The sequence below is a fragment of the Amblyomma americanum genome, chromosome 5 (assembly GCF_052857255.1).
Source record: "Amblyomma americanum isolate KBUSLIRL-KWMA chromosome 5, ASM5285725v1, whole genome shotgun sequence".
In the NCBI taxonomy this organism is placed as follows: domain Eukaryota; kingdom Metazoa; phylum Arthropoda; class Arachnida; order Ixodida; family Ixodidae; genus Amblyomma; species Amblyomma americanum.
In genome coordinates this window covers 116,618,028-116,643,377 of record NC_135501.1, presented here as the reverse complement: position 1 = coordinate 116,643,377, position 25,350 = coordinate 116,618,028, and the positions used below count along the sequence as shown (strand labels likewise).

Sequence of the window (25,350 nt, the reverse complement as noted above, 5' to 3'; positions counted from 1 at the left end):
ATATGCTAGGGAAGGAATGATTGCGCGATAGCCCAGTTGAAATGAGAAAGAGGAAATCGCACTGGCACACATACATTGCACCTGATGAAGAGAGCAGACACCTGGCGGTGCTTAGGATAGCAGGGTGGATAGCAGGAGACCAGAGAGTCGGGCTAACAGCTTTTTTGACAAAATATGGTAGATTATAGGTTACGTGCGGATAAGAGATAAAAGTAGAGTGAGCGCAGTTGTTGAAGGGGAAAGCTAATTTGTTATCAATGGGAAAGGCCTTCCTTACGTAGATTACATTAGGATTAAAAGAAAGAAGTAAGAAAAATGTGTCCCAGCCCTCAACACTAGTATGCCAGGCTTAAAGGTGCACTAAAGAGGAATGCGAATACGTCTTTTTACCCCGGGAGCTTGACCTACATGTTCCTAGCATTCTTATAAACTTTGAGTTAATGTCCTGTGCGGCCGATGTTCCTAATTTACATGGAATTAAACGTCGCAGCTCCCGCCTTTTGTTTGACCTCAACGCCGAAGGTAGGAGTGAACCAACGCGTGGAGTTACTTTTAACCATTCCCGCGGCGGCTTCGCTTTCGCGTTTTTTTTTTGTTTTTAGAATTCTGTGAATTCTGTGAAAATAATCCTGAACTCTCTGACTTACGTATCACTTCACCAATGGCAGAGCGACAAGCCGCCACGGCTGTCGCCACGGAAATAGCTGAAAGGCACTCCACGAGCATGGTTGACTCCTGCTACCTTCCGGCGGGAGCCGGGACGTTTAATCCGATTTAAATCATGTAAATCAGCCGCCGCGGTGGCTTAGTTGTTATGGCGCTCGGCTGCCGGCCCGAAAGACGCGGGCTCGATCCCGGCCGAGGCGGTCGAATTTCGATAGAGGTGAAATTCTAGAGGCCCGTGTGCTGTGCGATGTCAGTGCACGTAAAAGAACCCCAGGTGGTCGAAATTTCCGGAGCCCTTCACTACGGCATCCCTTAAAGCCTGAGTCGCTTTGGGACGTTAAATCCCCAATAAACCATAAAATCATGTAAATCGCCCACACAGTACAATATTTCAAAGTTTCTAATCGTGCTCGGAACGTATAGATCGCATTCCCGTGGTCTATGTAGCAAGAAATAAATAAACTGAAACTGAACTGAACCTGAAAAAGACGCGTTCAGATTCCTGTTAAGTGCACATTTAAGGCCTCTCTTGCAGTATACGTAATCGCGCGGATGATAATAACGACTTCCCGTTTCTTCAACGCGAAGAAGCACCACTGCGTGTCTGTTCACAACAGTGGCTCAATAAATATTCTGACTCATGTGTCAGCCGATGAAGCTCTGGACGCACGCACTGACACGAACCACGAATTGGCTCTCGGCACACAAAACGAAATAACAATGGTGAAGCTTTTAAACAACTTTGGCGTAAGAGTCGTAAGATATTTATTTGGTGCAATGAACTAAATAAAGCAGCTTGATGATCACTCACTGCGAAAAGCTGAATGGAAAAACTAACGTCTGTCCTACCCGTTATTCGCAGGTTAGGAGCCCCTCATGACGTATTTCCTCAGTACGAGGCTCAGTGTGGATGGAATCTTGGTTACATCATGAGTTATTTGGACGGCGGACAAAGAAAGCACCTATTTTCACCCTGCAGCAAGTACTTGATACAGCTGTCCCTCAGGTACTTGCATGATATCAGTAAGGGTCGTGAAAGCTGTGGTTTGAGTAACCCGTCTGGATTATCTTTTTGCAAAGAATTTGTTGTTGGAGGTCTGCATTGTCGTGAGCCGCAGAAATGACGCAGTTTCTCCCAATTGCTATTGCAACAGCCACAATTTCACACTGAGTGCTTAGCCCAAAACAAAATACTGCCTATACCACATACCTCGGTTCCTTACTACTTTCAGTATGCGAGCATTTAATATCTTTATGAAATAATCGGAGTGAGCATGTAATAACCGAAGCTAGCATCAGAGTTCCGAAAGCGAGATCAGAAAGATATACCGACAGATTGATCCGCGAACTACGGAGAACATGATGAGTAGAAAAATAGCCCGCCCTTAGGTAGACGGACAAAGGTGTCAGCCCGTTACAGCAATAGCAACAGCTGCAGACGAAGAAAAGCTGCTTGTGGACTTGCGAAGAAAGAAGTGAGCTGAATACAGCGTTTTTTTGCTATAGAAGAAACCTGAGAATTCTGAGAAGCTCACAGCGAAACTTATAGAAGCGGAAATGAAAAGGCACATTGCCGCAACAAAACAGAGACAAACAAATAACTATATTTTTGATATCGTGCGGCAATGACAAGAAATAATACGAAAATGGTGCCTGGATGCTGCGTGACACAAAAGTAGCGAAAAGGAAAACTGATATTACGCATGATTTGGCAAAATTTGAGGTCAGGAGGGCAGTCAATGAGAGTTAGAAAACGATGAGGCACATAAGCTGACAGCATGACGTCCAGACCATACCGGCTATGAACACTGTGCGAGCAAATGTTTTCATGATGTGCTCTTGTTTTAAGATCAGAAGCGGCAAAGATAAGCCTGAAATGAGTGTTTTTCGCTTAATGACCAAAGCATGTGGTACGCAAAAAAATGTATCATATATGAATATAAAGTAGTGTCAGGGGTTAGGGTGACAGGTCAAAACGCAATGCCTTATTTCGCTGAGCCGACCCTAGCATAGAGGAAGTTTCTTTATACGCCATCACAGGTTGCAGTTGTCTTAATGTAAAATATTTTGGTTTCTCTCTTTTCTTTACTAAGCTACAGGGCTGAGGTACTGATTGCCCTATTGGGGTTTCTTGAGGGCATTTTAAAAATTTTCAGAACGTGTACTGCAGCGTTCATCCTTGCTGCACCCACCGCCTCCTGCATCCTCTACGGTGGCACAGTGATTATCGCGCTTGCCTGCTGACCCGAAAGACGAGAGTTTCATCCCGACCGCGGTAGAAATTTTCCAAACCCGTGCATTACGGCAACCCTAAAAGTCAGAGTTGCTTTTGAACGGCAAGCCCAATAAACCCATAAACGCTCCTGCGGTGAACTTGCGTAAATTTTTTGTTATAGATTTTGAATACTCTTGCACTCCCTCCCTCCAACCCACTCCATCCTCCCTTTAGTATGCGTTTGTTATTATTGCTTTGTGCTTTGTCCAGAACGAATACAAATATGAGTGCGCAAGATTTCTTCTTGGGTTTTTAATTATGATATATGTATTCGAGTTGATATATGTATTGTTTCGACTGAGCATAATTACTTCCTGGTAAGCTTTCACTGTGCTTGCATGAGTGCTGAACCTCAATTAGATTATTTGGAGTGGTGGTATATATAGGCTGAGGGACTTGACATATGTGGTGATGAACATCAGTTTGTTTAGTGCTGTGGAATTCCATTCTGTTGAAGGACGAATCCCAACATAAAAACCTAACACATATTTATTCGATTGCCGATGGCAGCGGTCGAGCATACTGACGCTACGCTCGTCTCGGTAGCGGACGGTAAAATAGAGATCTTCCCAGCCGAGCCGCTTGTTTTTGGAGCCACTGTCGGTGACGCGTGCCTAGGTGACGCACCGGTTAGCGCTGTGTTTTATTGGGAACGCAGTCCAGTGTGTGGCCGTGTTAGTATGGGCAGGATGATAAGGTGGAGGCTGCGCGGAAATATGTGCAGCGTACCCGACTTCTATAGCATGTAGTGACACAAGCAGGCTGTGATGTCGGTGGTGGATGGACGCCATTGGGCGCTCTGGTATTTCCTGGTTCGGCACAGTCGATGTATGCAGGCTTCAGCCGGTCAATAGAAACGCGCGCGTCGTTCCCGTTAACGAGCAGAGTGAAAGTTTTGTCGTCGCGACGGAGAACTGGTTAGGGTCCACTGTAAGGGGGCTGGAAAGGCCTGCGGATAGTGTTGTCGCGGAAAAAGTGCGCGTGCACGTTGCCTGATCCTTGAAGACAAAGGGGGCAGTCTTACAGTGGTGAGCGACAGGTGACGGGCGGAGGGCAGTGATCGTGCGTAGGAGCGGGGCACCAAATCCGTGGGATCTGACGTCGCGGTGGTGGATGGCGGGGCAGCAAGAAATTCGCCTGGGAGACGGAGTGGTTCCCCGTAGACGAGCTCTGCGGCTGTAGCCTGAATGCCCGGCTGTGATGGCTATGAGCAAGGTTGAGTCCGGGTCGCACATGATGGCTGCTTTGAACTGATGGTGGAAACGCTCGATCATCCCGTTGGTGCAGGGGTGGTAGCTGGTGGTCCTCAAGCGCTCGAACCCGATGGTCAGCCCGAGGAGCCTTAAAAGGTGCGATTCGAACTGTCATCCCTGGTCGGTGGTGACGTGGCGACGGGGCCCGAAGCAAGCTCTTCTGCCAGCGAAGAAGGCCGAGGCGACGTCTTCGGCGGTGATTCCTTCGAGGGGCCATGCTTCAGGCCACCGAGTATACCGATCGATGGCGCTGAGGCAGTAGAGATAGGATCAAGCTGGGGAAAGGGCCCTGTTATATCAAGGTGGACGTGTTGAAACCGACCAGAGGATTGGGGGAATGTTCCGAGCGGTGAAATGACATGCCTGGTCACATTAGCGCACTGGCATTGAATAAAGGAGCGCGCCCAGGTGCGGCAATCCCGCTGCATGGAGAGCCAGACATAGCGGTCGGCCACGAGGCGTGCAGAGGCCCGTATGCCGGGATGGCTGAGGTTATGCAGCTGGTTGAAGAGGCCACGGCGTTGGCAAAGGGACACGTAAAGCCTGCTTCGTGTTGTTGACTTGTCGCAGTAGATAGTCGTTGTCGATCCAGGTATGAGGACTTGGTGCAGCTGAAGTGAGGACCCGCCCTTACGAAGTTATAGCAGTTCGACGTCCGTAGTCTGAGCCTCGGCGAGGACGTCAGCTGTTATCTGCGAAGAGCTGATAGCTGCCACACGTGAAACCGCGTCGGCGACCACGTTGTCCTTCCCGTTGACATGTTGGACGTCGGTGGCAAACTGGACAATGAACGAAAGCTGGTTCTGCTGGAGGGCGGGAGTTCGTCGTGGCGCTGAGAGAAGTCGTAGGTCAGTGGTTTATGGTCGATGTAGATAGTGCAGTGCTGCGCTTCGAGAACGTGGCGAAAGTGTTGAGCTGCTTCGTATACCGCCAGAAGTTCTCTGTAGTAGGCCGGCGAACTCCACGGGGCTGTGGTCGTGGTTTCGTTGGTGGGACTGGCCGTCACTTTCCGAGTTGAGAGTTTCCTGGAGAAGAATGCCAAGCGATGCCAGATGTTGTCTACGCGTTGCATAAGGGCGCCGCCGACGGCTAAGTTAGAGGCGTCCGTGAAGAGCCCCAAGAGAGCGTCTGCCACAGGATGGGAGAGAAGTGTGGCGTTGCAGAGAGCAACTTTGCATTCTTCTAATAGTGGCGTTGAAACCGGAGTCCGCGTGACGGGTTGGTTTCCTCGTAGTACAGCCAAGGGATGATGGAGGGGAGCCTGATAGTCGGCTGCGTGTGGCAAGAAACGCCTGTTAAAGTTCAGCATGTCAAGGAAACTGTTAGGGTCTTTAGAGGTGGTGGGTTGGAGGTAAATTCGCAGGTCTGAGATGCGTTGAGGGAAAGGTAGAGTTCGCTCTGGTGAAAATTCGTGGCTGAGGAATTTGGCGACTGAAGCGCCGAACATTATCTTTTGGACATTGACGAGTAGGCCGTGGTAATGGAGGCGTTGGAAAAGTAGACGAAGATGCGTGTGGTGTTAGTCGGCGTTACGAAAAAAGACCAATATGTCATCAAGATAGACGAAACAGAAGTCGAGGCCACGGACGACTTCATCGATGCAGCGTTGGAAGGTTTGTCCGGCGTTCCTAAGGCCAAAGCTCATGAAGGGGAAGCTCGAACAAGCCGAAAGGGGTAATGATTGTAGTTTTCAGAACGCCGTCCGGATTGACGCGTATCGGCGTGTAGGCTTTCACCAGGTCTAGCGCAGAGAAAACGTGGCAGCCATAAATGCGATGGGCGATGTCCTGTATATGGTGCACGGGGTACCTGTCCGGAATGGTGCGGACATTGAGGGCACGGTAGTCCCCACAGGGCCGCTAGCCTTCGGTCTGCTTCGAAACAAGGTGAAGCGGTGAGGCCCATGGGCCGTCAGAGCGGCGGACGATTCCCTCACGGAGCATGGCTTCGAACTCTGCTTTGGCTATGGGCGCGGCAGAAAACCGGAGGGCCTGGGGTGGTCCGGATGTAGTGCACTGCGGGGTGCAGCACATCACAAGGCGACCCGATAGGATGCGTCAAACCGGGAAATTCGGCGAGGATTGCGCCGTACGGTGAATGATTTTCAACACCGAGTACTCTGATGCTCGGCTTGTCGGTAGTCAATCGCTGTCCTGGCGAAGATTGTCTCGTCGTCGCGTCGATGAGGCGGTCGTGGCGGCAGTCCGGAAGGAGGTTGTAGTGCGCCAAAAAGACTGAGATGATTGGCTCATTGACGTCGGCGATGACCAAATTCGAATGAAGGCGACAGAGTAGGTTTTTAAACTAGGCGTGCAGATGGAGCGAGCCGTAAATTTTGATTGTGGGCAGGTTTGCCGCGCTTAGCTCGGATGATGTAGGAAGACGGGTACCTTGAAGGTGGGCTCGATGATAGCAGGAGATGTGGGAACCGCTGTCGCAAAGAACCGCTGCTTTGTAATATGGTCGGTGACGAAGATGCGACCGCCTCCAGGTTAGCAGCTCGCGGCCGTGTCGACGAGCTGCCGTTTCTATTTCCCTTATGTCTAGCGGAGCAGGGTGGTCGACGTTTTCGTGCTCTGTCCCCGAAGCGTCGATGCTAGCAGCACCGGTCATCGTCACCACGCTTCTGCGACGGGGTGGTGTTACAGTCATGGTTTTGCGAATGGCGCGTTGACAAATGTTGGTCCAGGCGTCGTTGAATGGAGCTGAGCTGTCGATTGATGTCATCGATACGGCGCGCAAGCTCTGTGGTGCTCTGTAGTGCGCCGACACCCTGGACGGCGGGCGACAACTGCGGCAAACCGACCTCGATGACGCGATAAGCGATCTCGGCAAATTGGTCGGGAAGTAGCGTAAGCTGAGCCTGCAGAATTTCCTGTACCTGCGGTGTCAGTTGTTGAAGCCAAAGTGCTCGCAGCAAGCAATCCTGGACATCCATGTTTCCCGCGAGAGCACGCATGTGGCGGCGAAGCTGCGAAGGCTTGATCTCGGCAAGTTCGGCGGTTTGTAGTTGTCGCACCTTCTTATCTTCCGTAGTGAAAGGCGGCGGATGAGTTCAGTTTTGAGATGTTCGTAGAAGTTGGCCGTTGGCGGGTTGGCAAAGATATCCCGGACCTAGTTGGCGTAGCGGGAATCGAGGTGGGCGACGACATAATCGTAGCGGGTCCGGTCATGCGTGATGTGTGCGAATGGGAACTGGACCTCGACTTGGGCGGACCATACCTCAGGCGAATCGGCCCAAAACGTCTGAAGTTTTGCAGCGACACGCCAGACGTCATGCGGGGCAGCATGCGGGATGCCGTCAGCCGGGGTTCTGACGTCCTCGGGGGAGCCGGCAGGGTGCTGCTGCACTGAAGCATTAAGTTGGTCATGACGTACTTCCTGAAGCTGTTGGTCTTGCTTTACCATGGCGGTGTGTTCTTGTCCGTTGTCCGGGTCCCCACATATGGGAAGTCAATGGATGCTGAAATACGGCGATGCGTTATTGTTTGTTGTCCGGGTCAGCAGATGTGGGAGGATGCCTGTGTCCGGGTCACCAGATGTTGATTTCGTTATTTTTCGTTGTCTGGGTCAGCAGCATTGGGATGCCATTGTGTCGAAGGGGAATCCGAACATAAAATATAAAAAGGGTTTATTCGATTGCCAATGGCAGCGCACGAGCATACAGACGCTACGCTAGTCTCGGTAGCGGAAGGTAGACTAGCGATCTTCCCAGCCGGGCAGCCTGTTTTTGTAGCCACTGTCGGTGACGCATGCCTTGGGTGAAGCAGCGGTGGCACTGTGTTTTATAGCAAACGCAGTCCGGCTGTGCCCTTGTTAGTTTGGGCAGGATGATAAGGCGGAGGCTGCGCGGAAATATGTGCAGAGTGTGTCGCCACAGTGCTATGAAGTGGTTGTTATGAATGTGATTCTCTAAAAGTTACTGATTCCTGGCGCGTCTGGTGGAGTTTGTTGCTGTAGTGTTGCTCATGTTTGGGGCTTTGTAATGTAAAAGTGGCTGTCATTGTTCGTAATAATAGTATTTATTAGGATAATAACAGCTGTTGTTGCTAGATAGTCATGTTTCTTTGGGCGTTAACTTTTGTGTTATTAACGTAATTTTTCTTTTTTATTAACGTGTTCTTTCTGTCGATGAGCTGGTGCCTACACTGCTTTGTTGACTTGCTTGAAGAAAATATAGCTGCTTTTCTTTAAAACTGGCGTCAACAATTTAGAGCTCAACAAGATTACTCTATTATGTTATTATCATAGTGTTATATTTTCTGAGAGGGCGCCCCGGTGAAGTAGTGAAATGGTTAGAGTGTTGTAGTGGGAGGGGATTTGAGTGGCCCCGTTTCAACTATTAGCGCAGGTGAGTGAAGCTTTGAGTTTCCAATGCCCGCTGTGCTAGTGCGATATAAAGGCAATGTCTTTGAATTGTGATATTGTGGACGAACAGGATACACATGCCTTTCCGAGAACTAAGCATTTTTTAGTTATCGTGCGCCGACATATGACGACGCAACCATGCGCCAAAAGTTATACCATCAACAAAGCTAACAAACAGGAGAACCACGCCTAATAACTGACGATAAATGGAAGGAGCGTTGCTTGCCTGCACAAGTAAAAGGGTTTCTACACAGCCCTAGCCCTAGTTCTCAAGCACTCGTCACTCATTCCAAGTCGCAACTGTGCTCTCTGCATTTGGGATTCAGACGTGCTCGAAAGAGTGTTTCAATGCATATCCAACCTCATGGTACATGCTAGAAAATTCAGTTGAGAAAAAAGAAAAGCAAGGAACATGAGTCTCCCGCGAGGCAGGGTACAAAATGGGGTTGTGAAAATCTAAACATAATACATATGAACGTGGGCTTCCAGCCTGTAGAATGAGCGAAGGATTTTTAGAATTTAGTCTTTCTTAACTTACCTGAATTTTAGCGGTGGCTTGAAGATATCGGTTTCGCTATTTATAAGGCTTTCATCCGTTTCCTTCATCAAAATCTATTTTATTCAAATGCGCCTTGGTTTTTCCAGCCAAAAACCACAATCCTGTTTCGACTTGACTTTTATCGTCGACTACTTGACCTTCCTTCCGGGGCTCTATCCTGGAGCGGTGGCCGATGGAAAAACGTTTTGCGAAGCCAGGCATCCAAATGTTCAAAACATATATTTTCCAGTGAGTACGCATTTGTGCTCTCCTGAAGCTGTTTTGTGGAGGCAGCATATTGACGGAAGGAGAATTTTACCTTGTTAATAAAAAAATTGTGAAGAAATACACTAAGAGGACGTATATTCATTATACGAGGATTGGTAGAAAAATGGCAGTTTTTTGCAATTTCCTGTTCCATGCACCGAGAACGAGCCTTTCAGGAGAAAGGGTATGCCTTATACTTCTCATGGTTTTTGAGAGCCTAATTCAGACCACTATTCTTAGAAAATACGGCACTCAGTCATTCAGTGTTAAATAAATTTACTCCTTACTCGTTCTTCTTTGGAATGAGCTGGAATTATTGTCTCGTAGCAAGCGTTCACAAGTTTGTCATTTTTTACTTGTGCAACATATCTTGTTGTGGTCTTTAGAACTTCAAGCGAAATAGTGCTAGACGTCACCTCCACATGTGCACAATTCAAGTTTAGACGCTTTAAAATACCTGCTTGGATATCTTGTTTGTCCAATATTGGGTGCCATACTAAAAAAATTACTTTATGTACCCAACCTGAAATGAAAAAAAACTTTTCTTCGACTTTTCAAGCTACAACACAGAATGCAGTAGTTTTTGCCAACCACAATTCTTGTAGTTTGCCGCAGTGAATATTATGCTCTGTTTCTTGATGCTTTTCAACCGCCGTGGTGGTTTTAGCGTTCAGACACTAATTGTGAGGTCACGGGATCAAATGCCGGGCATGGCGGCCGCTGTTTGTTGGAGGTGAAGGGCAAACACTCTGGTCTGCTGGTCGCCGCGTTGGCTCAGTGGTAGTTGTGATCGACTGCTAACCCAAGCACCATAACAACGAATCATTCCTTTTATTTAACTGCCACTCTTTCACGCTGTGAATTGCAGGTCGTCGTTTACACCAACTTCCATCGGTGAGCCGTGGATACAGAACACACCGTTATTGCAGTGCCCTCTGAAGGTACATCAACCGCCGCGGTGGCTCAGAGGTTCTGGCGGTTGGCTGCTGACCCGAAACACGCGGGTGCGATCCCAGCCGCGGTTCTTGAATTTCGATCAAGGCCAAATTCTAGAGTCCCATGTACTGTGCGATGTCAGTGCATGGGAAACAATGCCAGGTGGACGAAATTTCTATATCCCTTCGCTTGGATGTCTCTCATAGCCTTAGTCGCTTTGGAAAGTCAAATCCCCATAAACCTAAAACCATCCTGTCCGCTATACAATGACAGCGCGCGTTAAATAACCACCGACGGCGTTAAAAAGTCCAAAGCCACTCACTGCGGCGTCCTCGTAATTCTTGCATCGATCAAAAAGCTGAAGCGCTAGAAAGGACAGCACACAAGTGAAGGAACTACGGAACAGGCGCTTCGCCTCATGCCCCGCATTTAAATTTTTATTCTATCGTTGCAAAACACTACAGCCGATGTGGCATACTTGGCCAAATGCGAAGTATACGTGCTAGGAAGCCAATCTTTATTTCTCTTTCGGATCTAGGTTAGGGTTCTAAGGTTAGGCTTCAGGCAAAGATCAGCGCAGTTGGTGTTTGGGGCCTCAGTGATAGCGCACAATAAAATTTTAGCATCGCTTGACGCACCTTAAAAGGTTTATGGTTTATGGAGGTTTAATGTCCCAAAGCGACTGCGGCTATGAGGGACCCCGTAATAAAGGGCCCCGGAAATTTCGACCACCTGGGGTTCTTTAACGTGCACTGACATCGCACAGTACACGGGCGTCTAGAATTTCGCCTCCATCGAAATTCGACCGCCGCGGCCGGGGTTGAACCCGTGTGTTTCGGGTCAGCAGCCCACCGCCATAACCACTGAGCCACAGCGGCAGTAGACGCGCCTTAAGAGGGCACTGCGATAGCGGTGTGGTGTGGATCTATTGCCACGGATGGAAGTTGATGTACACGACGACATGCAATGAACAGAGTGAAAGAGTGGCAGTTGAACAAAAGGGGTGGTTGATTGTGGCGATAGCATTGATGGAGGAAGAACAAGCCGTTCTTAACGGATGTGTCTCGAAATGCTTTTAGCTGCAAACAGTGCATCGGCCGTTTTCCGACACTTGTTTTCCGACACTTAGAGTTACCACGGACCCGTACAAAGTTGTCGCTCATCGATTTCTTAGCAGTAATATTGTCCTCAACACCGTTTTCCTGCATGCTGTTCTGAAGGGCCATCAGAAGTGTCCCCGTCTTCTGTGGCGCACTCGCACAGATTTTGGACCTGCTCGAGATTCTCTGTATCGGCCAGTACGAAATGAACCACGTTTGGATGGTTTCCTGGAATAGTAGTTACTCCACAAAGAAGTTCTTGAGAAAGCAAAGTTCTTTGTCAAAGGTCTAAAAGGTATGGTATTCAAGACCGGCAACAAAAACGTGAAAGTTAAGCTGCCTTGGCTTCCGCCCTATATGAAGCAGCGCAGCAATGTAGAAGCTTTAACGAGTTTGGGAACTGTATAAACTGCCGAGCGTGAGAAGTGGCGGTTCCCACGAATGAAGCAAATGAAAACAGAGAACCGTGGAATCTCTCAAGCTCAAGCAGTGAGTATCCGCAAGTACAGTTCCTCACACGATCAATGTTTTCGGTGCACATCCTTTAGTTTGATCCCAGGTAGAATACGTTGTGTCTTTGTTGTAGCGGAGTAGTCAATGTACGGCGTCAGTGTCATAGGCCTAAGTGCACCCACTGCCGACGGTTTTTACACACAGTAGAGAACTGTGTAATGAGGTATACTGACAGGCTGCGTCAGGGCAACTGGTCACATTAGGATGAGGTGACGTCAGAACGCATTATGGATGTGTCGGATGCTATAGATGCGACTGGTGAGCAGAGTTATGAGTTCCCAGCGTAAGGGGACGGAAATATTCGTTACCTAAAAGCGACAAAGGTAAGCCTGCAAGAACTGCCCATATAGGATCTGCTTCTCCAAACCCGAAGCTGGCGGACATGGGTCTGCCTGAGGCCGCCAATAGAAGCCCTACACATGCTGTGTTAAGGTTTGGTGCAACCAAGCGCCGGCCAGGGAACAGGAATCTTCATTAAGAGCTGCTCAATGACACATTCCAAACAACAACCCACGCATGGCAGCCGCGCCAGTTTAAATACATTTCGCGAGCTGTCGGCGCATGCGCAGCAAGACATGGCTAACGCGACCAGCCGCGAACATACATCGCGATAAAATTTATTGCGATACGCTACGACAGGATTCACAGATAACGTCCATGAAGCGACAATCACAGGCTTGGGGGGGGGGGGGGGGGGCTACTGTCAGTGTTTGTTGGGTTTTGAAGTCTGCAATGTTTTGTTAATTGCAAAGGTTTGCTACGTCATTCACGTTCTACATTATGCGAGGAAAAACATGCAGGCGATGCACGGATTATTCGCTACATTCGCATGGCGCTCCCAATGGGCGCGCATGCGTGGTGATCATGCTTCCCTCTTTATTGTCCGGTGGAGTTGGCCTTGTTCAGGTATTCATGCGTCAGCTTTCGCATTTTTTTTCAAATCGGCAAACCGCTCATTTTTAGTAGCTGCTCTTATAAGGAGTCTTACTGTTCATTTTTCTTTCCTATTCGCACCGACTGCATACATGTGGGAAAAGCCATTTTGAGATTTTTTTGAAGGAGTTATTGACACCTTCAATTTAGTCATTGCTTGCTTTTCTATAGATTACCTGCACAGCCTATCCAGAAGGCAGATGCCTCAAGAACCTCCTAAGTACATGTCCTATATCGCTCTTCGAACTGCCTTACTTGTAGTTTCTTGACACCAGTGTTCTAAAGCATCTTAAGCGAATGTGCATTTCATCTGCTGCAAAAATGTTCTTGTTTAAACTGCATACTTCTAGGCTGCCTGTCGAGGCATCGCTTTCTACTAAAGACATGTTTGCGGCGTGGACTTGGATTTGTCGCCTGTGCATTGCGCTAGCGACCATTTGCCATAAATTTATTCTATGCAGTGATTCTATGTTCTTCAGCGACATATTAGAACAAAACTTAAGAAGGACAACGAAATCAGAGCCCGCAGTTTTCGTTTTTTGCCACTTAAGGAATACTATGTCGTAACTTGTGATTGCTTTCTGATGATGGTAGCATTCAGTCTCTGGAAGAGCCGCTTGATGAACCGCCACAACGAATAACCACTGTCATCCAAGCCTTCGTTTTGTGAGCAGTGTGCTGTGGTGCAGGGATAACATATATGCTATCCTGAAAGTGCCACTTTGCTGGGTGTGCTGTCTAGATGCACGTGTCTGCCTTCCAGAATTATAAAGTGTCGTACCAATCAGTATGAGGCCGTCGCGATTAAGGTAATGATTAATATATTGGCTGAAGTGCAAGAGCGTATGATGCCTTGACCCAGACAGAACCAGACAGGAGTATGGCGGAGTGCTTGCGGCACTCCGGCACGGGTCGGCCCGATATTGCACTGCCTCTGGCACCAGCCGGGGACATAGCGCGCGCGCGCGTCTTTTCTTATCTTTCCTCTCTTACCTTTCCTCTCCTATCTTTCTACTCTCCTACTTTCAGCATGTGGGAGAGGTTGTGGCTGAGCTTGAGCCAGCGGGCATGCCCGTGAACTTTTATTTTCATTCTTCCTGACAGCAATAGCAATAGCCGAACGGCGCGTGACACCGGCACCAGGAGGGGGCCCTATTCGGCTGCTCTTCGGCGGCTGGTGCCGCTCATGCTGCGTAAGGCCGCTGCTGCTACTACTGTAGGCCCACTCGCTTGATTGAAGGACTCCGGTGAAGCTGGTAGCCGGAACGATACGCGCCGCGTCTGAGGAGAGGCAAGGAAAAAATGACTGATGGCCTAGCTCTGTTAGACTAGGAAATACTTGGCGAAAGCTCCGCAACTTCTGGATCGGAAGAGTTAATATATGAAACCCGTGCATTCACTATATGCGCCTTTATTCATGCTTAAAACCTGAGCAGTCGTGGCGGAGTGGTAGCGTCTCTGCCTCAAACGCCGAATGTCCTGGATCGACTCCCAGCCTCGACACAGGATTTTTTGTTATTCAGTGGGTATGCGCGGGCTTCAGTGGCTCCCATAATTACCTCCACTAAATAATTTAGTTAGAACTTCAGTGGATAAAGCTAAGGGTGGCTTCGCGGCGTGGCACGCGGTGTGACGTCATGCCAGATGGCGCGGCATGACAATAAAACCTGAGCAGGGAGCATCCGGGAAGAGACTTGAAGCCTTGTCGTAAAAAGTAAAAATGCATTAAAAAGAAGAGAGTCGGTCCCCCCGTGACCACGCCCCGTGATCGCGTGCGGTGATATCTAGCGCCGTTGGGCGCGCGCATGCGCTGATTAGCGCGGCAGACTGACTCTAGATAAACTTCCTTGCTGTAGACGCCCGTGCCAGGGGCCTCGCAGACGCGCGCATTAAAACATACCAACACCAAACTACCACAACAGCTGACTGGGAGAGCAAAAAAAAACGGGGGAGAGAGCGGCTTCACAAGCGCTTGGCTTGCGAAGGCTGGCCGCTTGGCGTCGCGCTCCCTCCTAAGGTTTCTTGCCTCCATGGCGCGGCAAGTAGGGTGCCTCGATGGGCCAGCGCCGCTTTCAGAGTGAAGACACCGCTCTCGGCGGGGACATGTTGGGTGCAACCCTCCCGTTCAGCTGCACTCAGTGCAATGCTGCGGCGCGCCGTTTCGAAGTGAAAACTGCAGCTGGCGCGTGGAATTAAGGAAATGGGGTGTTCTATTGAGACGTCGTGGTACCGGAGATTGTTTGAACAGTGAATCAGCGGTAGTTACTCTAAAGTATACTATTTTTGGCAGCTAATCTGCCGAGAAAGTCGGCGCTTAATGAACAGCCTGGCCACTCATGCGTGTTCGTTCACGTCTGTAGCGTTCATTTTGCGCTGCGTTCCGTCATAACAGCATTCTGACAACTTGCGTACCGTATTCCACTGCAGTCTCTTGACACGGGTATTCTACATTTCAATTACTTTTTCAAAAATCAGGATTACTTTTTTGAGCCATGAAAGCAATGTGAAAAGTTGCCTTTTATGGCTGCTAATTTAAATAATTATGAGGATGCAAAGATAAATAGTACTATATACCTCCATCCCAGGAGAAAATGTTCTGGAAAACAAGCGTTTCGAATGCCTTACCTCTCATACTTTGGGGTTACCTGTTGGTCAAGCAGTCTTCTTTGATCTGCGATTGGAAATTTGAGCGGCGTTCGCTTTAACGAGAAAAGCCAAATAGCCGGTGTATTTAATATTGTGGGAAGAATACCCGGGAATACAACAGTCCATCATAACTTGGTATCTGACTGCTGAATTGCACAGACTACGAGCTCACTTCAAGGAAAGGAGCCTTTTTTCAGCACTCGGAACGAGCCGCCGTAGGGCGCTGAAGCGGCTTGCGCACAGAGTCACGGTGAACGAAGACGTGTGTGCAAGTCGCTAACTCGGATGGAACGTGTTAAGATGGCCGAGACTGGCGTCGGAGAGGTGGCGCTCGAAGATGACGCCAAAAATGCCGTAGCTACGTCACGTAATCGGTAGGGCCGGGATTGGTAGACGAATCAGTGGATTCGAAAATTTCACCACGTAGACGCAGGGGAGAGCCGAAGACAAGTTCTGCCGGAGTGGAATGAAGGTCTTGTTTCATTGTAGCACGGAGGGTGAGCAGAACCAATGGTAGGGAAGCAGTTCAGTGGGTAGTGTCGATTCAGGCTTTGAGGGATGTCTTTAGCGATCGATGGTAAAGTTAGATCATGCAGTTGGCCATGGGATGGTAAGCAGTTGTTCTAATTCGGGAAGTTCAAGGTAAAGCCATAAGGTTATTAAAAAGTGAAGACTCAAACTGGGCGCCAAGGTCAGTGGTGATGGTCGTGAAAGCTTTCACCGGGACACCCATCCGGCGACGAAGTTACTGGCGATGATGTCACTGGTGGCGTCAGTCAGAGGGAACGCTTCGGGCTAGCGAGTAAACTGATGGATGCAAGGAAGAATGCATAAATGCCCAGTGGAAGGTAGCCAGCGACCCTAGATATCGATGTGACGTTGTCAAAACGTTCTGAGGCCAGAGGGAACAAGCCAGAGGAAGGAGTCGTGTGTTGCTAAGTTTTTCACTGCTGGCAAGGGAAGCACACACGGGCCCAGGAGCGAACGTCTTTCTTGATGTCGCGCCAGACCTAACGTTATGTGAGGAGGTACGGCGCGGCACGATTTTCGGGGTAGGCACAGGCCATGGAGGGCGTCTAGGACTAGACGGCGAAAGACAGAGGGGACCAAAGGGCTCAAAGTGCCTGCCGAAGTGTCGCACATGATGTTGAATGGGCACGAAGGAAGAAAAAATTCACGGCGAACCAGCTAGCTATGGTTCTTGCGAAGGTCCCTAAATTCCGCATCATCTTGCTGCGCTTGTGTGGGGCGGCAAAGTCCAGGTTCGGTGAGAGAAAAGCACAGGCGAGGGAACAAGTAACCCGTGACAGTGCATCAACCGGGACGTTATTAAGGCCTTGCACATGTCTGATGTCTGTCGTGAATTCTGCCACGTACGAAAGCTGACAATTTTCACGGGGTGAGAATTTACGGCTCTGCGATTTGATGGCAAAATTGAGTGGTTTGGGTCGGTGACAATGTGGAACTTCCGACCATCTAGGAGGTGCTTGAAATGCTGCACTGACATGTAGATGGCAAGAAGTTCACGTCCGAAAGTACTGTAGCAGCTTTCGGCAGCAGAAAACTTACGGGAGAAAAAGATAGAGGGCTCCAAGCACCACCCATGAGCAGGTGTAATACGTCTCCAACACCGGAGTCGGAGGCGTCGGTCATGAGGCATAGGAGTGCATCAGGACATGGATGGGTAAGGAGAGCGATGTCTGATGCTTCGCTCTGGCGGCCTGGAAAGAATCCAAAGCAGCTGAAGATCATGTCAGTAGTGCTGAGTATGTTGTCTTACCTTAACGCATGTCTATCAATGGTTTGAAGAATGCCGCAGAGTGGAGGATGAAACGGCGATAAAAATTTATAAGGCCGAGAAATTCAAGCAGCTTGGGAATTGAGGCAGGCCGAGAAAGTCGTGAATGACCTTAACTTTGGTTGGGAGACGCCAGATGCCAGAGCTGTTAAGACGGTGACAAGAAAGTCGAGCTCCGACTTGCCGCAATCACATTTTGTTCTATTGGTTATCAGGCCGTAATCAAAGAGACGTTGGAAAAGCAGTCGGAGGTTCTGCTCAGTGTCGTGGCTCTTTACGAGGAGGTAATTGATGTAGGCCTTGCAGATGGGTAGACCCCGTGTCCCTATGTCCAAGAAGCGCTGAAATGCCTGGCCAGAGTTAAGGAGGTCAAAAGGTATGCGGCTGTATTCGAAGACGCCGAATGGTGTAAATATTGCAGATTTGGGTACATCGGGCTGTTCTACGAAGATTTGGTGGTGGGCCTTGGCAAGATCTATTGTAGAGAAAGTAGTGGCGCCATGCAGCGCTGCGGTAAAACCCGCGATTTGAGATAATCGATAACGGTCCGGAACGGTGCCGTTGATAAGGGTGTGGTAATCACCAGAGGGCCACCAATCCCCTGGGGAATTATTCGGTACAATGCGTGGAGGGGACGCACATGGGCTATTGAAGGTCGGACAATGCCGAGCTCCAGCGTGTGTTCGAAATAGTTGCTGGCGATCTGTAAACGGTCTAGAGCAAGGTGACGGGCTCAAGCACGTGTGGGTGGGCTAGTGGTCACAATGTGATGCATGATCTGGTGCTTGACGAGCAGTAAGAAGTTGAAGGGACGGAGCAAAGAAGGGTATTCATCCAGGAGGATCTTCTTTGTGTGGGCTCCGTATACTGCCAAGCAGATCTTGAAAATGGAGGACCTGAACGGAGACGTTCGTCGCTGCGTCCACAAGACTCTTGCTGTGCATGTTGGCCAGCAGATTGCAGTGGCCCAGGAAATCAGCTCCGAGGATCGGGTAGCTTAAGTCCGCGACGAGGAAAACCTAGCGGAACACACGGCGGAGACCCAAATTTAGTGAGAGCATGTTCTCTGTACGTGGCGACGGGGGTGAGGCTTGCGACTTTTAGCAATGGGCCAGGGCGCCGAAAAGGTGATGATATAAGTCTGCAGACGAGGACACTCACCTCCTCTCTGGTGTCGATGAGGAAATAGAGGCCCGAGATTGGTCGTGGATGATGAATACCTAAGTGCCCGGTCTCCGGGCTTGCACCACTTGCCGCTTCTAGAGGCATCGTGGCGAGTTTCCCTAGAAGCGAAAGAGAGGGGTACACCGACGTGCTGATTTGCCGAGGGTGCGATGATACCAGCACTCGCTGGTTTGAAGAGGTGATGTAGCACTACGTCGCCGAGGTGAGGTTTAGCGACGGGAAGGCAAGCGAGCGCGGGAGGTCGACAGTGGGGCGATCTAACATGAGAGACATGTGATCTGGGTGCGGAATTCGTCACGGAGGCTCTGAAGGTTCGCGTGGGAAGGAAGAGGATGGCGGGTTGGGAGGCTGCGAGACGGCGCCGAGAGAAATGGTTGATTAAACGTCCATGATGGAGTCCGCCAGCCCAGCGAGCTTCTCCAAAGACAACCACTGGGCGTGGACGACCACCACGCGGACCGACGACGGCAAGCACTGAAGGAAAAACTCAAGCAGGAAAGCTTCGTCGAAGGTAGGAGCATTGTCGCCCAGGAGCTACTGGAGCCGCCGCAGCAACTATGTAGGTTTTCGGTCACCCCGCTCTTCGGACATAAGCTGCTGCCGGCAGCGATGTTCCGAGACTGCTGTGCGCTTGATGAGCTTAGTACTCAACATGTTAAACGGAGCGGAGGCGGGCGGAGTAATGAGGAGATCTGGGATTTCGGCGGCAGCCTCAGGTGGCAGTGACGCAGCGATATGATGAAACTTCTGCGTCTGAGATTTGATGAAGCGAATAGTTAACTTGCTGTTTACATGGTCGAGCCAGGGGTGAGTATCAGCCGCCGAAAACTAGGCAAGGCAAAGGGACAGCGCTGAGACGGCGCTGGAAGGTCCGTCACCGGGCATGGCGGAGGCGTTGTTGTCGGCGTTGGCCATGGTGGGAGTGGGTGTTCCATCGGGCGTCCGGAGTCACCAGTTTGTCCCAAGAGTAAGTATGAGGCCCGCGCGTGGAAGGTAAATGTTGAATTATTATCTGAAGTGCTAGTGCGTATGATGCCTTGACCGAGACAAAATCGAACGGTGCGTCACACCGGCACCAGGAGGGGGCCCTATTCGGCTGCACTTCGGCATCATCATCTTCGGCGGCTGGTGCCGCTCGTGCTGCGTAAGGCCGCCGCTGGTGCTGCTACAGATGTCTGGGAAAGTGAAGACGTATGAAGTAATGGAAGGCGGTTTTTCGGGTGTTTTTCTACGCAATAGAGATAAAAAAATGCGGCGATAACTTAACGCTCTCGTGCAGTGGCTGATGCGGCTGATCTGTTCACGCCGCCTCGGGCTCGAAAGCCAGGTGCGGCACATATATATTTTATTTGGGCAGGTCAAGCTGGCTTCAGACACTCAGAGAACTATTCTTTTAGCAGAATTAACACACCTGATTGTGCTTGAAATAATAGAGGCGCACCAGATTACAAAAAGTGGGAGCGCTTCTGTTAGAACCTGCGCCTTTATAATTCATGAAAATAAAATTTAGCTCTTAGGTCTCTGTTAAATTTATTTATTCTTATGTGTACGTTAAATTAGGATGTTTCGAGTTATCGCGGGCTCTGGTATACTTTTTTTCTCGTAGGGTTTTCTGATAGGGCTTTCTCACAAGATTTTCTCACAGGGTTCCCTGGCTATGCTTTGTGTTTGTATGCTAGACACTCTTAACTGTTCTCTGTGTTATGCAGACAGCAATAAATAAAAGAAACTGCAAGACGAGTCTATATGTCATCTGCACACATGCTTACCACAGTATTTGCATCCCATGTGGCCTTTGCTCCATTCGCTGCGCCCTTTTTTTGTCTACTTGATAAAATATTTTTTTACGGCATTTGTTCGCAATTTTGAGTCATGACACTTGCAGAGGCTTCTTGCGGACTGTTTCCCTTGTTGCTTCAATATAGGAATGAGCCTACAAAGAATATTTTTGTTTCAGAAACAGTCCCCACATATGCTGCTGCAGTGTCGGGTGACGTGTAACGTACCGCTGGATTCGTACGGAAGTTATTATTATTTCGTGGAACATGCCCTGGAAGGAACACCGTGCTACCAGGATGATCCATCATACGTGCGTATATCTTCACCATTATGCGCTAATAAATTCACTACAAATTCAACATCTTACAATTGAGAATACAAATTGCCCGTACCTTCAAAACACCATATCGAACAGTCTAATGGGGTGTCGTACTAAGACGGAAATCTTGCTCATTCGTTTAATCGCGCTGTCTAAAGCAGGCCTGTATAAGTTAGACGTAAACGTGCTGTACAAAATGTTATTAATCATCCACGTCTTCAGTAGTAAGCATTGAATGCATTGCGGGATAGCTGTAGCAGTACATTGTGTAAGTAATAATAAATCTTAGTAGCCGTACTCGCGTATCAGCCAGGTACTTTCGTGGCTGGATGCCTGGTCGCTTTCGCTTGCCTCTAAGCTGGCTAGTGCGCTCGGGCTCCCTTGGCTATTTTTATGCATGAAGCGCATGACACTCGGGTGTTCATCGACCTTAGCAGCAGTTTCAGCAGCAACGTCTGATGTTTCGGATGGAAAAATTGCAAATCCTAGTGAAAGGCTCAGCTTGATGTTTGGCCTCATGTTAAATTTTTCTTACCTTTTATTTGGGCCTAGGCCCACCCTTGTTTCCTGATTGATGTTCGGCTGAGTTTGCGTACAATGGGAGGTAGAAGCATTTCATGATTTAAAAATTATCCTGGGGTTTATAAGGTAGCGGCAGTGTCCCGTTCGCCCGATTACTTTAGTTATGCACTCCACTCCATCTCTTTGTCGCACTTCATGATTATTTCCATTGAGATTTGTGTACATCCCTGATATACAAGAAAACTTTTTAAGCATGCCTATAAGAGATTTTGTGCTGAAAACCGAATATCTGGTCGCGAAGAAAAGAGTAGATGATCCATCTCCAGAGGCCATTGTGGGAGGGCTCGGATCCACTCCACAACCATTATAAGCGCTATGACTCGGAACAGCCAAATATATTTTTTTATGAAATTGAAGAGCATGGCGTCATTTGGGTTAACAGCAGTAGCTGGAAAAGATTGTTTGCTAGCCGTGGTGTGCAGTAACAGTCAACGTACGCTCTTTACTCTCTGCCTAAAGCTCGTTAAATATTTTCTTGCCGACTAATGAGCCATTTCACGGCGGCTGCAGGAGGTATCAAACGGCCTCATATATGCGCCACTGTTAGTAAAGACCTGTAAGTTACTTCTGAACTATGCTTGCAAAAACGAAAAAAGAGCTGAATTTCTTTATGTGCGTCTTAGTGTTATTGGCTCACAGATAATATTGCTCCTATGGCAGCTGGTAGTTTGTGTACTCAATTACGAGCGGCCAATGATAACGTGGGGCCCACGAAGCCTTGCTTTGGTAGCCTTGAATATGCGTCGCAGATGTGTGACAGCGTTCACACTTGTACAGCTTTGTGAAAAGAATTTAGAGCCATGCTTCTGTTAAAACTTTTCAGATTTGCATTCGAGGACAGTGCGTCTACAGGACGTGGACGGGCCGCTGAAACTCGTGGAATCAAGCTTCGTCACTGCAAGCGTTGTGAAAAGCATTGCCATTGCATAGAGAACGTTTGCTGGCTCTTTGTTTAGAGGGAGGCAATACTCTAAACACGAATACACTTTTTTGGGAGCAAAAAGAGGTGCAAGCTGTTCACTAGCACACTCTCTTTTATAAAAGAAAGGGCGCTACAGGGCAGCTTACTCTCTTTTTACTCCTTTCTGTGAAGAGTGAAAGGAGAAATTCAAGTTAACAGAGATTATTTCTTAACAGGTTACCCAAAGAAATATTCTCTGCTAATTCCAAAAAGATAGTAAAACTCTGTCTTGGAAAATTACGCTGTTAGTTGCAGCATTCTGTTTTGATGTTATGTTTGTACATGGTTTTGTTTTCTCTCCGTTTTTTTTGTATATTTCGTCCGCCTTTTTCGAATCCATTTTTCTTCTCTCATCCTTTTTTTTTCTTTTTTTCGCAACTTTTCTGCTCGGTGCATGATTTATATGCTGTCTGCTGCCGGGTACTGCCACTCAAGCCTTCTGAGCCTTTGGCAGGCCCGCATTTGTACTCGAAAGAGGAAATAAAATTTTTATTCTTTTGATAATTATTTAAGATACATTTCCTCATTTCGTTACATTAACCTTAAACTCAAGGTTTAGAAGATAGAAAGGGTAAAAGTGTGAGACTTAGGTGCCGCCACCACCGGCCAAATGTGTAAGTGAACATTTGTATGATGACACCGTTCAATCGGCCCGTATCTTAGAGGTCAGGCTGTACCGATTTTGAATTTAAAACGACGATCAAGGAGTCCATTTCAATGTAGACGTCACGATTTGGAATCGATTCGAGGAAAAATTTTTAAATTCAATTTTCTGAAAAATAAATGCGGCTTGTTTGGACGAAAGACAACTTTTCCAGGAAGAACAAAAGAAGGAAGTTTTACAGAGAAGAAAAATTGGATGCATCTTTGTTCCTTGCTCGTGCCGGTCGTTCTTACCGTACCGTGAATAACGTCTAGGCTGTGCAAAAAGTGCTGGCAAGAGCATTATCAAGCGCTTGTTCAAATGGTTTTCATAAATTATAGCCATTAGAGTTTTTAACCAACGCTTTTTTTCATTTTCTCTTGTGTCTAGAGCTGCCGTCCACAAAGAACTTTGCACATTGCTGTGTGTTGCCATAGGAACGGCTTTGCGAGCTGTTCAATCATTTTGTACGCTCAGAATAAGTATAATATAAACTTGCATTATGTTGTTCGTTGCATTGTGTGTGTCGAATTCCGCCGAAATGTTCACCGTAGAGCATCACAAGTATGTATACTGGCTTATAAATGCACATTTGAAACAACGAAACTGTTTTTATTGCTAGAATGACAAAACTCGCAACGTTCGTTTGGCATGAACTCCGATACAACACACTTTAGACCAGAATAAGCATAAATATATTTATCCTAGTGTCTTAGTTAACCTAAATTAACAAAGTATGTACACTTGAAGTAAACAAAGCTGACTAAGAAGTGTGCCGGATGAGGAACGCCAAAGCATCAGCTAAAAATGGCAAATTGTCCACTTATAAACAACAGCTGGTTCGAGCAGCCCATCAACGCGAATCTGCCGTCTGGGTACCTCATTTTCCTTGCACATTAGTTGACGCATGGGAACACAAAAAAGCCTTTCAAATTTACGCTCACCACTACTATCGCCACTTCTTGCCCATTGTATATGACGATCAGCCGTTCGACTAAAGGCGCGCTTCTGAACGTTATCATCGGCAAGACTAAGCCCATTGCATGGCAAAGGCTTCTCCAATATTCTTCCACACGAACCTGTCCTTTGCCACCTGCGGCCACCGTATCTCTGCAAACTACTTAATCTCATCCGCCTACCTAGCTTTCTGTCGCCCCTTCATGCTTCTGGGCATATGGGAGCGTTAAAGAAGTAGTTTATTTCGTCCTCAGCCGTTAGAACCTTTACAGTGATAAACTACCGACGTGCGTGACACAAGGCATAAATCTAAACGAAACTGGTCATGATATTTTTAACTTTGTGTTTTCAGTTGGTGTGGTGCCGGTAAGTTCTTGTGTAGCGCCAAAATTATGGTGCTTGTAGTATCGATTCTTATTTGACTAATGTATTACTACTTCTAGAGAACCGCGCTGGTAGATTTATTCTTTCATCATTCCATACAGAACCAGCGTAACATCTCTGAAATGACTTTCGGGCTTAGAGCCACTCGAGCTGCTCCGCTGCACAAACAGTCCTTTGTTAATCCATGTTTTTTTTTTTGCGGCCATCTATATATACGAACTGAACACTACCCCACCGGCACTCATATCATACCGCAAGCCATGAACTCCAGGTTTGGTGACTTCGCGGACGCACCGTCGCCTTTGCAGCCTCACTCTTGTCTCGTACCGCCATCGACTGAAATGACCTTCCCGATAACAATGTAACATTCCCCTGACACTGACGCGGGAACTTCGCACGCAGAGCCAAAACCTACTTATCATCATAGCACACGACCACCTGGTACGACATGTCAAATATTGTACCCTCCATTTATTTAGCGCCCCCGAGAAGGGGCCAATAAAGACATAAAAATTGATGGCGGTAGCATTGCTAAGCAGGAAATATTGTTCAAAAGCAAGTTTTTGCAGGTAGACGCCAGCGCCATCTGTTGTTTCTGCAAAGGCTAAGGTGCGCTATTGATCTCGGAGCAGGCTATGTCGCCCCAGGCTTGTCACGCTTGTTTTAAAATCTAATCGACTTTACATGTCTCCTCTAAAATAAATAATTACTCCTCTCCTCTAACTAAAAATAAAATGCCACTTTTCTCAAAGTACACCGGAGGGCTATTGCTCCAGTGCCGGGTTTTTGCCGATGCATGCAGGGCAGATTTTTCTTTCACAACCGCAACGTATCTCAAAGCGCGAATGTGGTCTCCAATGACCCAGAGAGCCAGTTTTGGCCGTTTTCTTTCCTTTCGTGACTTTTGTGCACTGACCACCGAATCTGATTTGTTCTCCCCGCAGATAGAACTGATGGAGATGATGACGTGCAATGAACAGCACGAAAGTGCGGCAGCTTAACACGAGGCGTGGTCGCTTGCGGTGACAGCATAGCTCTCTGGTGCAGTGACCACCGAAGCTGGTATGGTCAAGCCACCGCGGGTTCGAAACCCAGCCGCGGCAACATTTACTTTATTTCTTCAGGTATCTGGTAGGCTTCAGGCAAATATCGTGTTTTTCAGGACTGCTAGAGAAGTAAGGTTTTTGTTTTAAAAATGAAATAAAATGAAATCCTGTAGTGCTTCATGAAAACGTTTCAGCAGACTG

At 48.3% G+C, this 25,350-nt stretch overlaps 1 protein-coding gene across 1 annotated transcript in view; it reads left to right on the top strand.

Annotated features, from left to right (window-relative positions):
* The window catches only part of LOC144134135 (A disintegrin and metalloproteinase with thrombospondin motifs like), a 65,219-nt gene extending 40,115 nt beyond the window's left edge, over positions 1 to 25,104 (top strand). Inside the window, exons 7-10 of the mRNA XM_077667107.1 lie at positions 1,529 to 1,672; positions 9,208 to 9,349; positions 20,436 to 20,567; positions 25,048 to 25,104. Coding sequence (XP_077523233.1) covers positions 1,529 to 1,672; positions 9,208 to 9,349; positions 20,436 to 20,567; positions 25,048 to 25,104 — 475 coding nt within the window. The remainder of the gene's footprint in view (positions 1 to 1,528; positions 1,673 to 9,207; positions 9,350 to 20,435; positions 20,568 to 25,047) is intronic.
* The last annotated feature ends 246 nt before the right edge of the window (positions 25,105 to 25,350 follow it).